The sequence below is a fragment of the Neolamprologus multifasciatus genome, chromosome 11 (assembly GCF_963576455.1).
Source record: "Neolamprologus multifasciatus chromosome 11, fNeoMul1.2, whole genome shotgun sequence".
Lineage (NCBI taxonomy): Eukaryota > Metazoa > Chordata > Actinopteri > Cichliformes > Cichlidae > Neolamprologus > Neolamprologus multifasciatus.
The window spans coordinates 32,659,762-32,674,661 of NC_140449.1; the positions used below are offsets into that span (position 1 = coordinate 32,659,762).

Consider the following 14,900-nt stretch of genomic DNA (forward strand, 5'->3'; position numbering starts at 1 on the left):
AACGTACCGCTGAGAACGTTAACGTTGAGTAATGTGCCCCCCCACCCCGAGCCTAAATAAGCTCCTGTGTTTGATTTAGATCCATCACTCAGACAACATGGATATGGTTCATTTAATTGTATTTTAATAGCTCAAATGGTATTAAAATGTTTTCACAAAGTGAGCAGTGTCACATGAGTAGTGTGTTTGCTCAAGGACTTACAGTGCTGACAAATACCTGTTGGGAATAGAGATGGTTGCAATGTTGAGTCATGGCAGCCGGGGAGTTTCTGTAGCGCTTGATTTATGTTTCGGTTTTATTCTTTCCTGTGTCCGCTGCGGTCAAAAACCACCTTTCAGACATACATGGTATGAAAGCCATCATATCTGAGAGGGAGGCAGTTTTTCTAAATGAGACTTGAGTTCTAAGCAAAGCTGACAGCTCTTGATTGCATTTCATAGCTTGATGCTTCACGGCTGTAATCACAGTTGCACTCTGGAATATAATATGCTCGCTTATGTGGCGTTTAAGGGATAAAAGATCAGGATTATGTGCATTTTTAGGGCTGTTTGAGTTGATTGTAAGTTGTAATGGGCATCTTATTTTCTCCACAGGGTTTGCAGGTCAAGGCTGATTATGTTCCTCTGCTTCAGTCTCTGGCCACATATGGATGGAGGCTTACTTGTGTGCTACCAACTCCTGTAATCAAGACTAACAGGTAATCCCATTGTCTATTAACGGGGGATCAAGTAATCTGTGACATCTAATGACCTCTGTTGGCAGCCAGGAGGAACTGCAGCAACTCTAATGATGAATATTGCTTTAAGTCCATTTACAAGTGTGAACTAGAGCTGCAGGATTTCAGTGTGTTCCAAGAGGTTAATACTTACAACTATATGTATGTATATGAATACTGAATCCCATTTCCCTAATGTACTTGTACAACCTAAAAACGCTTTATTTCACCCCATATGTGTGCATAAATCCCATGGAACAGGACTCCAACCTGGCCCACTGGACAGCTTTAGAAAATAGGAAAGAGGGGATTGATTTTGAACTTTTAACTGTATTTTAACTGTTTTATAACTTTTCCTACTAATAAAGTTTAATATCCCTGCCATAGGGATACATCTAGCAACAGGTTGTCTCCCTTAACCCTTTAAAACCAGTCAGAGCGGCACGCTCTGTTTTGCGTAACTATTTTTAAATTTTGGTAGCACTGCAACCACGTGAGCTAGCGCAATAAATTTTTTTGCATATGAAACCTGAGGAGTTGTACTTACATCTTATGCCATCAGCTTGTCCTCGGTCACAGTTTCCTTCCACATATAGCTTTGCAAAAACTGCATAAAAAGCACTTGCAGCAACAAAAACATAATATTCCAGAAACAGCTTTGCCGATCCGATCAGCTGTTCATAACACTTCCTATGTTGGAATAGACGTCAGCGCGAACTATCGCATGTCCGCCATGACCTGCCCGAAACCGGAAGTGACGTCATTTTCGCGGAAATGTAGTTTTTTACCATCCGGGCCTCAATGAGCCTATACTGGTGTTTTTAAAAGTTATCTTTGACTTTATGACTTTCTGTGTCGTTTCTGGGATGCTTAGGACTCATATTGCACTGCTGGAAATAGTTTATTTTGATGCATATGCTGCTTTTTTGCAAATTTGCAGTATAATATTTATTTTCGTTTTTCCTGCAGTATATAAAAATTGGTGTATTTCAAAAATAAAACTATGAAGACACTCAAAATAAATTTCCTGTGGTGGGAAACTATTTTGTGCAACTTTTTTGTATTTACAGTTTTGAGAGATAAGCCTCTTAAATTTCTCTAACTAGAAATATATGTTAAAAAAACCAAAAACGATTTTCAATTTTTTTGTAGTTTATTGCACTTTTTTGCAATTTATGTAATTACTATGCACTTAATGCAGACATATTATTAAAATCTGGGCTATAATGGTTGTATTGATGTATAGCAACTTGAAATGCTCCCAAAAATGGCTCCACAGCATGTAAAAATATAATATAAGCTCTGGCGGACTTGGTTCTATGGTAGGTCTTAAAGGGTTAAACGACACACTCATTAAAAGAGTGCAGGCTTATGTTGAAGGTGTATACAAAACAAGTAAAAGTTACAGTAAAAGTCCATTTTAATAATTTATTTATGGGAAACGACCGAAATTTCTGGAAATGTATACCTCAGTATGATAATTCAAAATATAAATCATACAGAAAGGCTCATTTCGAATGGTTTCTTGCATTTATCTATTTGAATACTATTGAATTATTATTCATTATTAAGAATCAAGCAGCATTTTTGCTCTTTTTGCTTCATTGAGGTGAAGCTGATCATAACTTTTGCATGAATAACTCGATTAATTTCAGTAGGTAGCAAAAGTAGTAACATAATATCTCACGTGTAACAAAAGAAACATCAAATGGAAATCTGGGTCTTGTGTAAAATTCACATCTAAGGTTATAAACTTGTAGTTATATGCTGCATTCCTGTGAAAGCTGGCACATGGTGCGAAATATAATATGCGCAAGTTATTGTACAAAGAAATATGACAGTTCTGGCAGAAATTGACCTAAATCTCTGCTAATGTAGGCTGAGCTTTGAGCAGCGCAGCAGCTGCAGCTCTGACTGTTGATGGAAAATCTCTTCACAGAAATGTAACGGTTCCTCATCTAAGCCTGTGCTGACTCATCACTCATCGCTGCTGTATGAGTGTACATCCGCTTATGGTCAAAGGCCTCGCATGCTCTCAGTCACGCTGAAGGCTTCGCTTCAAAACAGAGTTTGTTCCACAACACGCAGAGGATGATTTGTGCCGTTTGCGTCCTCCAACTCCTGAATGTTTTAGTCGTGTATATTTTTAACATTATTGTAACACAATTTTTCTGCAACAGATGTTAAAGATGACTCAGTTCACACATAACATTGTGAAGACATGAAGCCTATATAACTTCCTGTAAATTATCTACCTGTTCCAATCATTTGATTGCATTTTATTTAACGAGCTACCAATAACAGGCATTGTTTGTGTGTTAACCTCTGATGTGAAAGACAAGAATTCTCAGCCTCCTAATTTAGACATTTTCTTAGCATTACCTGATTATTTATATCTCCCACTGTGGTTTGTAGCGCTAGAGAAAGCATGTGACAGGGTGCCCCAAGAGAGGAACTTTGCAACAGTAGCAGAAACGTATGTGAGGACGGTGCACGACATACATGAGGACAGGGACTCGGAGCCATCGGGAATCTTCTTCTTTGCAGTGGTGATGGACAGGCTGACAGATGAGGCCAGGCAGGAGTCTCTGTGGACTCTGATGTTCACAAGCAACTTTGGGATCAATAGTGAGAGTAGGGAACAGGTGGAAGAGAGCCTGGAGAGGTGGAGGTATGCTCTGGATAGAAGTCGGTAGAAGTAAGACAGATGGAGACAGGTGTAACAGTGAAGATGCAAGGGACAGATGTAGTGATGGTAGACGAGTTTAAATGTCTGGGTCAACAATCCGAAGCAATGAAGTGAAAAAGAGAGTAGATAGGTGTGAGCAGGGCAGCTGCAAGTGGGACACGGTTGGGGCACAATCTGGTCTTGAGGCCTGCTATAATATATATGTGGTTTAGAGATAATGGCACTTACAAGAAGACAGGAGGCAGAGCTGAACATTTTAACATTTTCATTGCGAGAGACCAGAATGGACAGGATTAGCAATGAAAAGATCAGAGAGACAGCTCAGGTTGAGTGATTTGAAGACAAAGTTAGAGAGGTGAGGCTCAGAGGAGGGATAGTGGATATATTAGACTAATCTGGCAGGCCGGCAAGAAAAGAGGAGGACCACAGAGAAGATTCATGGATGTAGTGAAAAAGGACGTGCAGAGGGTTGGTGTGACAGAAAATGAGCCTAGGTGTAGAGTAGGGCTGCCACAAACGATTATTTTGATAGTCGACTAGTCACCGATTATTTTTGTGATTAGTCGACTAATCAGATCATCATCCATTGGACGTAAAACGTACAGCTTATTGCACCAGCAGCATCTGCTCTTATATAACTATCATTAGCTTACAGCTTTAAGTGTTTAAGGTATGTGCTAACTAAAAATAAAGACAAGATGATAGTTTATTAAATTTTAATGAAATTTGCAGATTGTTTCGGTGAAGTTTAATAAACTCCTTGCTATCTAAAATATAACAGGACACCGTTGTATATTCTTGAGCATCTCACACTTCTGATAATCAGCTGTCTGCTTGACGTTTATTCAGCTGTGTAAAAACTGTAACTTTAATCTGAGCCAAACCGATTTACTCAGGAACAAATAAAATACTAAAAAAAAAGGCCAAACAATAATATTTTTAAGTTATCTAAGTGACTTTTATATGTTTAACCTGAGTAGCGAAAGACAGCGGTGGGTTTGAAAACGATTTGCCGCTAGTGAGCCTAGCCCCCGGCTAGCTATCGAGCTAGTGGGTAACAGACGTCTCCGAAAACGTCGGAGCGCTTTTGAAAATATGTGGTGTCTTGATAAACTGAGCAGATATTTGAGGTTTACACAGCTACATTCTCGCCTGAAAATATGTTAAACGTTTATTTTGTGACCCAGAAAGAATAATAAGAGTAATATTAAAACTAACTAGCTGCCGCCATTGTTGGAAACTGAGCTGGGCTGCGCTATGAATTCTGGGACAGAGCTTCTTCTTCTTCGGGGTTTAACGGCAGCTGGCATCCTTGTACATGCAGTGCTGCCATCTTCTGTTTCAGTCCGTTATTACACTCTTAAATCCTACTACTTATTAATGTGAGGTTGGGGATTTTGATTCATCTTTATATGAAGTTTTGTATTGATTGATTGAATACCTATTAGATTAAAGAGGTAATGATATTACTTTGCATCCGTAAACTTATAGGACTTGTGATGAACACATTTAGTAAGCAATGCTGCAACAGTGACAGAGAAATGAGTTAGCCCATCTTACAAAGCTTCAAATGATGCGTGGACTATTGTATCAGTCGTCGACGATTTTGATAGTCGACGTAGTCGTGACTAGTCGACTAATCGTGGCAGCCCTAGTGTAGAGTGAGATGGAGGCAGATGATCCACTCTGGTGAACCATAAAGGAACCAGCTGAAAAAACCCAACCAAAGGAATAGAAGGTGCACGAGTCTCCTGATATTACAAAAGTGTGTATGAGTTAGTCCCATGTGGTCACAACTGATATTTCTTATTTTTACATGTCAGTTTGTGTGATGAGCTCAGCAGTGTCCCTATGCTTTGTTATTTTTGATGTACAAAAAGCTTCAAATGCTTGCAGATCACATGCAACATGTGCAACAAACCTCAGCACAATGTCTCTGCGGTGCTACAATAACACACATCCGCTAAAGTAATCTTTTTGAATCATGAGCCATGTCCAGATGCAGGGACAGGACACAACGTGTCACATAGTGTCAGGTAGGGATCTCACTGCATTTAGATGCTTCCCAGCTGATGAATTTTCATTCAAGTAAGGGCTCCATCGTGGGTAAAAAGTTTTAGTCCAGACTCTCTCTTTCTGTCATGCCCCTCAGCAGCGAAAAGAAGTGGAAGAAATACGAAAAAGACTCCAGATCACGCCATCTTGATTTGTCAAACTTTGACTGCTGGCATCTACTTTATGCTCCCATTTAAATTTAGAAAGCAATTTAATGCAGAGCAAGAGCTGCAGATAACTTACAGAAGAATCGCTTAAGAATAATCTCTCTGCACCCAGTACGAGGTTCAGTACGGGCTTGAGGGATGACGTCAGCTGACAGTAATTCTTTTAATGTGTATACAGACACGAAGCATCGTTTTAAGATCAGCTTTGAATAATGTGAAGCTGTCCTTTCGTAATATAGGGTACTTTGATGCATGCAGTAATTCTATGAGTGCAGTTACCGATTGTTTGCTCTGCCCCCACCTCAGCTGCTCATGTTTGCTGTTGTTACACTGCATCGCTGATTAATTACCTCTATTTTTTCATCCTGTGTTTTTTTTTTCCTACGGCCCCCTCTCTCCCCTCTTTCAAAATGCCACAACACAACAGCACAACATGGCTAATTAATCAGAGTCGGCCTAGATACAGTACAAGACAGCGCTCGTTTCTCTCCCTGCCTGAAAAACATTTTGCGCTCCAAATTAATGGTTGATGATCTATTTCAGATTAGCAGCAGTCATTACACTTGTTTTTGTGCTGTCGACTCCTCCATTTTTAAACGCAAAATTTGCAAATGCATGCTTTGCATAGCGCGAGGGTTTCCAGGCCGCACTTCATCTGGAGGGTTCAGATAAGTGTCACTGATCTCAGCAGCGTCTGAAATTAATGCTAACTGGTGCTCAGCGGCTTCTCCACACAACATTAATTCATGTAGTTGTCTCAGAGCATGCGTTCATGTTCTCCACATTCAATTAATGGAGATGGTAATTACATTTTAAAGCCATTAACTACAGTGACTGCAAATTTCTCTACATTAACTGGGGGGACAACAACAAGGGAGACAAAGAAGATTCAGACGAACTTGTTCGTTGTTGCAGGTATCCAAACGTATTAAAAGCTTAATATCAGGAATAGTGTGTGTGTTTTACACAGTATATTAGTTTTGCACCACTGGTGTTTGATTGCATGTGTCAGGTTTTTTTTTTTTGTTCTTTTTTTATTTCAAGAGGCAATTTCCAGCTGAGTTCTGTAGCGGGCTTTTCCCCCGTACAGATGAAGCCACCAGCAGGTACATTTACACAGAAAAAAAGGCACAGGCTATTGCTGTTCTGTATAGCTTCAGGTTATAATGGTGCAGCTGACACTGACAGCCAAAAGTAGGTTCAGTAAAGGCCTGTGATTTTCTAAGCCATCCACTCCTTTCTAACTTAATGGGCTGGGGCTTTTTGCTGGAAACTCCAGCTAGTTTTCAGCTTTGATTCACCAGTAAGCCATTCAGCATTCTTGACAGCTTAGAAAATAGCTTATGTATAAATGGTGGAAGGAAAGAGGTAATGGAAAAAAAAAAGAGGTTGTGGTAGGCTTTGGATGGTTTAGATAGTAAGCCTTCTGCTAAAGGAGTCTCAAGTCTATTTGATGTTGGGAAGGGGGAGATTTGTAGCAGGCTCCTAAGGTTCTGCAGTGATCATAAACCTGCCGTCTTTCTTCAAGCGCAAAGTTGAGCAGGCGGCTTAAGTTTAGAAAGCATCCGACTTTTATGTGCATGTGTTATTGAACCTGTGGCGGATCCTATCACGGGACATATCTCCTTTTAAGCCAGATCCAATCATAGCAAGAGAAAATGGATCGAATAACGCAGAAACAAACAATAAAACTGTCACAAAACAGGCTGTCACATGAGATAAGAGTTAGAACTGAGCGGGAGCTATTTACTGAGAGCACAATGGGCTGAGAAAAGGGCTGCACATGACAAAATATGAGCAGACCGGAGAGTGAATGTGCGAGACAGGAAGCCCACTCAGAAACAAATCTGCATTTCCTGCCACAATTAATCTGTCAGTACTGTGCGAGTACTTCTGCAGATTATCCTTCTCAGAACACAGGAGTGAGACATGTGCATGGGAAGAAGGATTATGTCGGGGGAATGTAGAAATAGAGAAGAAATGCGTGTTTAGAGCAGCAGAACATGTTCATAAGTTGCAAAAAGGCAGGCTGTCTGCTTACACGTGAGCTGCTTTTCTGCGTCTTTCAAAGGCAAAGTGGAGAAATGACACTTACAGATGACAGCAGGGAAGAGGTCGGGCTACAAATGTGTGCCTATATCCTTAAATGTCAGATAAGAGTGTGAAGCGTGAGCAGTGGCCGGCAGTTAATTTGACTTGATGAATGGTCAAAAAGAGCGTGTGTTATCTCGGCATTTTACTCCAATCAGTTGTGCATATTTATCTTGGATTAAGAAAGCACTTTTTCAAGCACTCAGGAAGAAGAAAAATCTGTCTGTGCATTGCAGAATTTCTAAATGTTTAAACGTTGATAAGTAAAATGGTTTTTAAAAAAATCATGTCTGAAGATCCAACAATTTCAGCTGATGGTCTGTTCTTTTTCCCTTTCTCTTTTTGACCCCGTGTCCTTTAGTGATGGAAGTCTGTCCACCAAACAGATTGTTTTCCTGCAGAGGCCCGTTTTAGGCCGAAAGAGGAGGGAATCAAAGGTACGTGACCTCACATTCCTCTTTGTACCTCTTGGATATCATGGGATCTCCCACTAGTCGTTCTGTCACCTGCTCTCCATACATCCAAGGTCAACATCACCTTTTGCTACCTCCAGTTCCACAATTTTTGTTTTAGCTGGCCAACACACAGCACTGGATAAATGTGAACCTGCACCTCTTTGTTTTAGATATAAGGCGTTCTCTAGCAACAGACAAGTGTGTTGTTTTGGGGAATGAGGCTTATAATTCTTTCTTGGCTAGCCTAAATAACAGTGATAACCTTTAAAGCTAACCTTTGTCTGCAGTGGAATGAATGTATGCTGATGCTTTCTGTGACCCGAATTTAAACTGGCACCACAGCAGCAAATTTAACAGAGTCAGGGATTTGCTATCGTTAACAAGATTTTGCTTTTTTTGCTTTTTCTGTGCAGTTTATCACTATCCCTGCAGTGTGTGTGAACCCTTAAAGTAATTGAGGACATATTGCATTCAATTTTTGCCAGTTTGTTTGGTCAGTCCGAAAGCCTCAAGGCCACCAATAATTCCCCTCACAATAGCCTCAATTTCCTTCTCTGCATCAATGAGACTCGTCTGAATTAGCTAGTTATCCCAGCGCTATATTAGATCTACAGTGATCCATTCTTAATTAAGTCTGCCTACACTGCTTTGTGGCCAAAAGCATATTTGCAGAGTTACAATGCATTCCACTAACATACTGATGTAAATGTTTCAGAAATTAATCTTCAAGCCCCGAAGCAAGTCCAACAAGAACTGCATCAAAGATGCAAAAAATAAGAAGAAAAAGAAAACAAAGGTTGAGAAGGAAACAGAAGATCCCAAGCCTCTTGATGACAGAGAGAAGGTCGAAAAGGAAGAAGATAAGAGTAGGGATGAAAAGGCGAACACGGCAGAGGGAGAGACAGCAAGAGAAAGTGAGACAATGACAGAGAGAGAGGATAGAAAAAATGATGATGGTATTGAAATCAGTATCACAAAGAAAGATGGAGGAGCATCGACAAGAGACAAAGAAGCGGAAAATGGCACTGAAGAAGAAGCACTGGATGGAGAAGGATCAAAAGTGAACGGAGAGCCTTCTGAAAACAGCAAGTTCAAGGAAGTGATGAAAACCGTTGCAACTGTCGAGAGCAAGACCAAAGAAAAGGAGGACGAGGGCAGAGCGGAAGTTGAAGTTGTGATAGAAAACGGGGTAGAGACAGATGAGGAGAAAGATGAAGGTGGAGATAATGCAGTCAGATGCAAAACGGAAGAATCAGTACACACGGAAATCATTGCCAAGGAGATTGTGGTTGATCCACAGGCCACGTGTCAAAGCCCAGAGGAGACTCAAGAGTAGCCCCAGTTGTTAAAGTTAAGATTCATTCCCCACCCTACCTCTCAAAGTCCCCATTCCTAAGAACTGGTTCCCAGTGTTGTCCCTAATCCAAATTAACGGGGCTTTGGTCCCCATCGCTGCAGCATTCTCCAAACCTCCCATTGCTCATTGACGATACCCCTCACATCCTAACTCAGTGTAGCTTGGAAAGAACTTCATTTAAAACCACACATACTGAATGTATATACTATCTAAAACAGGAAATGCTGATGCGGGATAGTCAGGGTGGCGTCGCGGGATAGTCAGGGTGGCGTCGCTGGATGAGGACGACCAGAGCACTGAGGAGGATGCCAAAATCAGAGCATGTGCAGAACGAAGCTAACGTTTAAAGGCCTGGTCACGCAGCATTTAAAATGTTTTCTAATGTGGATTCATTTTGATTACTGGATTTATTGTTTGCGAGGAGTGTTGCTGTTGACCAAATTGCTAAGAGTAAGATCAAACACTTGGACTCACTGCTACAGGCGTTCCCCAAAGAAGCTAATTGGTAGCTATCCGTCTAAATTTACATGAATTTAGCCTCATCTATCAGACTGTAACCTGCTCCTGATAAATTGAATGGTTTGTTGACAGTTTTAGTGAAGCAGTTTATAATGCAAATGCACCTGTTGAAAAAACTAAATGAACTTGTTTCTTATTGACAGCCAACCTAAGTTATATTTAGAATGGCTGCTAGCTTAAGAGCTTTTTTTACGCTCCCAGTGATGGTTTAAAATGCTGACAGCAAAACAACAGGGAGCAGACAGCCCAGACGATGTGATATTAAAGATGAAAGACAAAATGAAAGAAGCTGATTTAGTTAATGTGACTTAACTAATGCATTTAGCTAACAATCTAGCAGCTTCTCAACAAGAACTGCTGCTACTGCATGTTGCTAATCTTCTAAAATCAGGTATTCAATAATGAATAGATTCACTTTTTTGTGTTACTTGCTGGTGTTCCCAGGCCTTTGACAAGGCCAGGGGCTTTGCATTATTATTCTTGTTGCAGCCCACTTGCAACTTTTCAAATAGGGTTAAATAGCTAGCCTAAATGATGTTGTTTTACACAAACACAAATACATATAAAAATAAGTCCTAACAGAGAGAAAACAGAGCATGTCAGCGATAAAGTTACCTGTTGGACCAGCTCTTACTTACGGAGCCCCGCAGGGGACATGGGAGAAAAAAAAAATTAAGACGGACTTTTGCGAGATCTCGCAAAACTAACTCGGGATCTCGCAAAACAAACTCGGGATCTCGCAAAACTCCTGTTAGCTAACGGGAGGTCGTTAGCTAACCTCCCGTTAGCTAATGGGAGGTCAAGACCTACTACAGAACACCGCTTTCCCGGCACATCGTGCCTCGACCGCCCGGTCGGCTTCGAGCCAGCGTCCGAAGAATGCGGCTAAAATTAATTATCTGTTCGATCTGTTATCTGTTTTGCGAGATCTCGCAAAAGTTTTGCGAGATCCCAAGTTTGTTTTGCGAGATCCCGAGTTTGTTTTGCGAGATCTCGCAAAAGTTTTGCGAGATCCCGAGTTTGTTTTGCGAGATCTCGCAAAAGTCCGTCTTAATTTTTTTTTCTCCCATGTCCCCTGCGGGGCTCCATACTTACTGCTTTATGAAGCTGTGAAAACAGGAAAAAAAGAGGTAGGGTCTTGGCTGCCTCTTTAACCCATCTGACAATGTAAAGGGCAAGTAGGCTTAGAAAAACATCCTGAATCGTCCTAAACCCTGCTCTCGTGTGAGTTCGAATGTGAAGGGATGAGAAAGCTCATAGAGGTGATGGGAAAGGCATTTGTTGCGACAGGCAATCCAAAGTAGGCCGAACAGATAATTGTTTACGCTGAGCTCTAAGCCATCAAGTGCTTCAAACAGAGCCGATAATCACTCTTTGGTGTGCTCACCTTGCATACAGAATGTTCCATATTCAAAGCCAAGCTAGATAAGGATGTGAAATTCAGCTGAATGTTTGCACCTCGAGGGCCGAACTCATATTCAGAGTTAGCTTTTACATACAGGAGATCTATTCCTGTGCAAAGTTGCATTTTTAATTACATTCCAGTCGGTCGCTGGAAACGAGGTTAAGCTGTGTGGTCAGAACATGTCGTAGCCTCGTTGTTTACCGAGACCAGATTTGAGAGGTAGAAATTGAAATAAAGAAGAAGGCTGCAGTAAAAGAGAAAGACCACAGAGCATAAGAGAGTCAAATAAAAGAAATGAATAGGCTCATTTAAAGTAACAGCCGTTTGTGTCCCACATTCCCTGTTGAGATTTCCTTCATTATTTTACCTCCAGCTCCTTAAGCACCTCTTACCAGACATCATTTCTGACAATAACCAAGTCCTAATGTGCTGTTTCATGGCATCGTGTAGCTTTCCATTTTAAAAGGTGGAACAGGAGGGGAGGGAAGTGGCAACGTTCACGGTGCGGAGCTCTCATTAGCTCACTAATGGATTTTGTCAGTGGGGTATCTGTCAGTAATCATGCATTTATAATGGGGGGTCACTTATTGGGAGGAGGTATTGACAGCAAAACACCTCAATGTGAAGCAAATAGCCTTCATATTAACAGTGATGTCACGGGGAATCATTTGCACTGAGGAGGAAGAGTTTGTGTTAAAAAAAAAAGTGTTGCATTTTTGCAAAGAACTTACATCTCATCACAAAGATGTCAGAAAGCCTATTTATTAAAGCGTTAGCATTTGATTTATAAAGAACTTAAACTACCTTCTGTCCGGCTTTATACATAGTATCATTTGTCACAATTTGGATATTTTGTTTCATGAGAATAAATGATAGCTCGGTCAAGAAAAATGGATCCTTCCTGGAGAAGAAACTCTTCAATTACACACAAGTAAGATCGATTATGCTGAATAAGTGCTCTCCTTTCGGGAGATTAATCCACCCGCCGCTGAGATTTTTCAATGTAAAATGGCAGATGTTTTTGTGTAGAGTAGAATATAAAACTGTGACCAGTTTAGCCTTATCACTATACTGTAAATGGCCCACAGTCTGCTATTAGAAATGTCTTTTAGAGGCACCATGGTGATTTAAGTGTTCGTTATAGTCAAACGGGAACGTTGCTACAGTCGGTGTTGGTATTTTGAAGATGTTGTTACATGTTTTATTGCTGGGATTCAGAACGACAGGATAAAGATGTGCGTGTCTATATGAAGGTATTATATTTTGGATCTTTCTTAACATGTGTTTTTTTATTGTGAATGTTCTGTTTTTGGACATTTTTATCGTGGGCTTTGTGTTGCCTCTGCTAAAGCTTGCAAAAATGTATCGCTGACTGACGCTTCCAGCTACCTCCCGAGGGCCGTTGTGGGTTTTGAACTGAGGGGTCGCTGCATGCGTGACCCCCCCTGAAGCATATGCTCCTTGTCCTCTCGCCCTCCACTATGACGGAGACCAGAACTGTGAGCGTGAGGTCATCGCTAATGGCAGATGAGGTCAAGGGTCACGTTTGAGCCAGAATGGATTTTCCACAGCTGTACACAGGAGTTTGCACGAGCACGTGACAAATAACCACTCCGATATTGAATGAAGATATGAAGTCATATTATAGTCACATTATAGTATTCTCTTTTATTTTCTTTCCTTCTCCTTAAACGTCATCGACTCAGCTGCTTTTGACTGTTTGAACTTTAATAAGCATAATCATAAGCGAGAAATATTTAATGCCGCCTCTTCAGAGAAGCTGACGAGCAAATAGGACTCAGCTGTCACTTTCACGGTTTTAGTCGGAATACGATAAATATAAATTATGAAAGGCAATACCAAAAGGCATCTTTTGATAGCAGACGAGATCTTTATGAATATTTGAGAAATTCCCCCGTTAAATCCTGGTCAGCTTGTTTCCTCAGATTGAATCATTTTTTTCTTTCTCCCCAGTGTCACGCTAAACATTTTAACTGTCATCCATCTGTTTTATGAATATGAATTTATTTTGGCGTTCCTTTCTTTTGCCTTTTTTGCATGTCTGCACATTTTTAATCTAAAAACTGTGACATATATTCCCCTTTGGCATCCTGTGAAAACACGTAGCTCAGATCCGTCTTTATCTATGGGAACAGAGTTTGGAAAACGATGAGATGATCTCAGCTGACACGAGTGCTTTGCGACTCCCGCTGCATTCCTGTTGTTCATCCGCAAATATGGATGATCATAACCTTGACAAAAAGTTACAGCCAGCCCTGTATCCGTCCATCCGGCGTGGGGCCGTGGCCTTAGGGGGCTCCGTCTCCCCCTGATATGAGCTGATTGGTTGCTGTGCAGTCTAACCTCTGACACGAGTACACTCCAGAGACTCTGGGTAATTGTGATTTTTTGCGGTCTACAAAAACAAAACGGGAAAAAAAACAGAGACAGGGAGAGAAAAGTGAGATAGGATCTGACACTTCATCAGTTAAATGATGTTGAACCGTGTTAACTTAGCCGTCTGTGAAAAGAAGGAGATCTAACGTTAGTATTAAATATACGGCCCTCTCCCCTTTCTTGTAAGGAAAGGTAACAAACTGTCTTATATCAGCATAATTGTCTCTGAGCCTCAATAGTGGCGCTGGTGCAATCATTCTTGGTAATGCTGTAAAAAGGAAAAAAAATGGTTCATTTCCTGTGTGCTACTATGGTGGAGCAGAAAAGGCAGAACATGATTTAATAGGATGCCGTCATTTATTTGTTTTTTTCTGTGTTGTCACTTTAGCTTGCTCACAGCCTCTGCAAAATGTATTCTTAGATTTTTGTCTCTGATGTGAGTTTTTTTTATCACCTCAGCTGCCATCTTGAATGTTGAGTATCTTTGATCATGTGCCGTTGTCTTTTGCATTGCTATCGCGGAAGAAAAAAAGTATTCTTTATCTTTGCTATCCTGAGTGTGTCAACATTCCTATTGTTCATGACATCTGTACAATTTGTATATTATAAAATGATTTATATTTAATGTGTACACGTGTCCGTGCTTCTTTTATGTGAACGTTTTAAAGGAGCCTTGCTTAGTGAGACAGCTGCAAATAAAAAGTAGCTAAGGGGCAAACGTGCTAAAGCGTTTTCATATATTATACTTTATTTATGAGTATGACTTATATATTCATTGAAATAAAATAGTGAAAGGAGGAAAAAAGCTTAAATGGTGTTTTTGCCCCGACATTAGATTTAAAACGCCCTCTTCTCCAAAACTTTCACTTCTATGTTTGTACAGCATTTCGTGTCATTATGGCTTTGCTATGACTCCTGTAGGCCGACAGTCAGAGCTCTTCATTAAAATTTGAAGCTAATGAAGATTCAGGTTGCAAATACATTAAAACATAAGTACACTTGCCTCCATCTGGCCTCCTGTAACAAGTAGATCTATTTGTCACCACACT

General features: G+C 40.6%; 1 protein-coding gene across 3 annotated transcripts in view; it reads left to right on the plus strand.

The window, feature by feature from the left end:
* rftn1b (raftlin, lipid raft linker 1b) overlaps positions 1–14,476 on the plus strand; it is a 160,995-nt gene extending 146,519 nt beyond the window's left edge. For all 3 annotated transcript variants that reach the window (XM_085178299.1, XM_085178300.1, XM_085178301.1), the window contains 3 exons: positions 595–698; positions 8,080–8,155; positions 8,889–14,476. In XM_085178299.1, the coding sequence (XP_085034425.1) occupies positions 595–698; positions 8,080–8,155; positions 8,889–9,509 (801 nt within the window). In that variant the 3' untranslated portion in view covers positions 9,510–14,476. The remainder of the gene's footprint in view (positions 1–594; positions 699–8,079; positions 8,156–8,888) is intronic.
* Positions 14,477–14,900: the final 424 nt, after the last annotated feature.